The 1,969-nt window shown below is 57.1% G+C and overlaps 1 protein-coding gene across 1 annotated transcript; it reads left to right on the top strand.

Annotated features, from left to right (window-relative positions):
* Positions 1–260: 260 nt before the first annotated feature.
* Positions 261–1,475, top strand: LOC119339073 (alpha carbonic anhydrase 7-like). Its single transcript, XM_037611246.1, has 4 exons — positions 261–369; positions 451–887; positions 993–1,220; positions 1,308–1,475. Exons 1-4 carry the CDS (start codon positions 261–263, stop codon positions 1,398–1,400), a joined length of 867 nt encoding a protein of 288 aa, XP_037467143.1. The 3' UTR covers positions 1,401–1,475.
* The last annotated feature ends 494 nt before the right edge of the window (positions 1,476–1,969 follow it).

Raw genomic sequence — 1,969 nt, 5'->3', positions numbered from 1 at the left:
AGCGTGCATGTTCTCACGCTGGCTGTTCCACGCCGCATGCAAGCTTGGCGTGAGCCTCATACTATACGAGGTCGCCGCATATGCAGGCGGCTCGCGTTACGCGTGACGAAGACCAGTAATTAACGCACTAACTTAACGACCCCAGTAACGATCGATACATTATAGCCACCTTTTGGCTTGGACACTCTCCGTAGCCTGTAGGCGAACTCAACAACACGGAGTACTCGATCGTCAAGACGTACGTACCGGCGCGGGCGCGCATGGCTTGGAGCAGCGGCATGGCCGCCGTGCCCATCCCCACCACCATCTTCGTCTTCTTGCTGCTTCTTCCTCTCTGCGTCGTCCGCCATGCGCGGGCGCAAGAACTTGGTAAGCGATCGAGCCACACGCCTGTACTTTCGTAAGTACGAAGGAATGATTAGTCGATGATCCATATGCATGCAAACTCAGACAGCGAGGAGGAGTTCAGCTACCGGAGCGGCCGGGACAACAGCCCGGACCGGTGGGGCCTCCTCCGGACGGACTGGGCGGCCTGCTACTGGGGCCGGATGCAGTCCCCGATCCGCGTCCCCGGCGACGGTCCGGTCACCGGCCCCCGGAACGGCCGCCTCGCCCGCACCTACCGCTACTCGCCGGCCACCCTGGTGAACCGCGGGCACGACATCATGGTGAGGTTCGACGGCAACGCGGGGTCCGTGGTGTTGGACGGCGTCTCGTACAGGCTCCGGCAGATGCACTGGCACTCCCCCAGCGAGCACGCCCTGGACGGGCGCAGGTACGACCTGGAGCTGCACATGCTCCACCAGAGCGACAAGGCGAGCAACAAGTACGCCGTCGTCGCGCAGCTCTTCCAGATCGGGGAGCACCGCGACGAGACCCTGCACATGGTATCGTATCCTCTCGTTTCATCGGCACCACCAGATGCATTTGATCTGATCGGAAGGATGCCCACACGCACCCACGTACGTACTAACATGTATGCATGCATGTAGCTGGAGCCGTACATCGAGAGGATCGCGGACAGGAGGCAGGGGCACGAGGAGGAGATCGACTACGAGGTGGACCCGAGGAGGCCCGTGAGGGGGAGCGACACGTTCTACAGGTACACGGGCTCCTTCACCACGCCGCCGTGCACCGAGGGCATCGCCTGGGCGGTCGCCACCAAGGTGCGGCATGTGTCCCGTCACCAGGTGGAGCTGCTCAGAGACGCCGTCCACGACGTACGTGACAATGCACACTTCCATGCCATCCATCTTTCTCCAGGAGGCGTATAACTTGGCTAATCGTGTGGGTGCACCTGCGTGCAGCATGCCAGGAGGAACGCTCGGCCGCTCCAGGAGGCCAACGGCAGGGGCATCGCCCTGTACTACGGCTGGCCTCGTTCCGGTGACGGGAATTAAGACGGCCGGAAGCGTCTGCACTTAACATTGTCACTAGTTGATCTCACTCTAGTTCGTTAGGCTGAATATATAAACCCCGGCCCCTCGCTAGCGGGAGGGATCTCACTCTAGCTCTGGTTTCGTTCAGCGTCTTGGTTGGAGTTGTCTGCCGGCGGCAATGTTCCCAGATAGAAATAATGTCTTCCATGTCCGATTCCAATGGTGAATTTAGCATCATCAAAGGTCATGTGATGTTTTATCTCCGTCGATCTTGTAAGATTCGATAGATGCTGGTCATTGGTGGGTCTGTTTGGATCCAGTCTTTGGTTGTGACTACAAGTTTGATCCTTCGGATCTACCCAAAATGGCAATGCATCACTCAGTTGCACATACACTACCAACAACACAGTCACACATATCTCAAAACCAAAAAAAAACAGTCATGCGTTTAGATGGTGATTTCATTTCAAATGCTTAGAACATCTACAGCCGGACTTGGCAAATCCAACCCATATACGTCCGCGGATGCATCCGGACAGCCGATATATTTTACTTTCGGCATTCACATATCTCATATCCATGCAAATCCA

This window comes from Triticum dicoccoides, chromosome 7B (assembly GCF_002162155.2).
Source record: "Triticum dicoccoides isolate Atlit2015 ecotype Zavitan chromosome 7B, WEW_v2.0, whole genome shotgun sequence".
In the NCBI taxonomy this organism is placed as follows: domain Eukaryota; kingdom Viridiplantae; phylum Streptophyta; class Magnoliopsida; order Poales; family Poaceae; genus Triticum; species Triticum dicoccoides.
The sequence above is the reverse complement of the archived record's forward strand: the minus strand, read 5'-3'. Positions and strand labels throughout refer to the sequence as shown.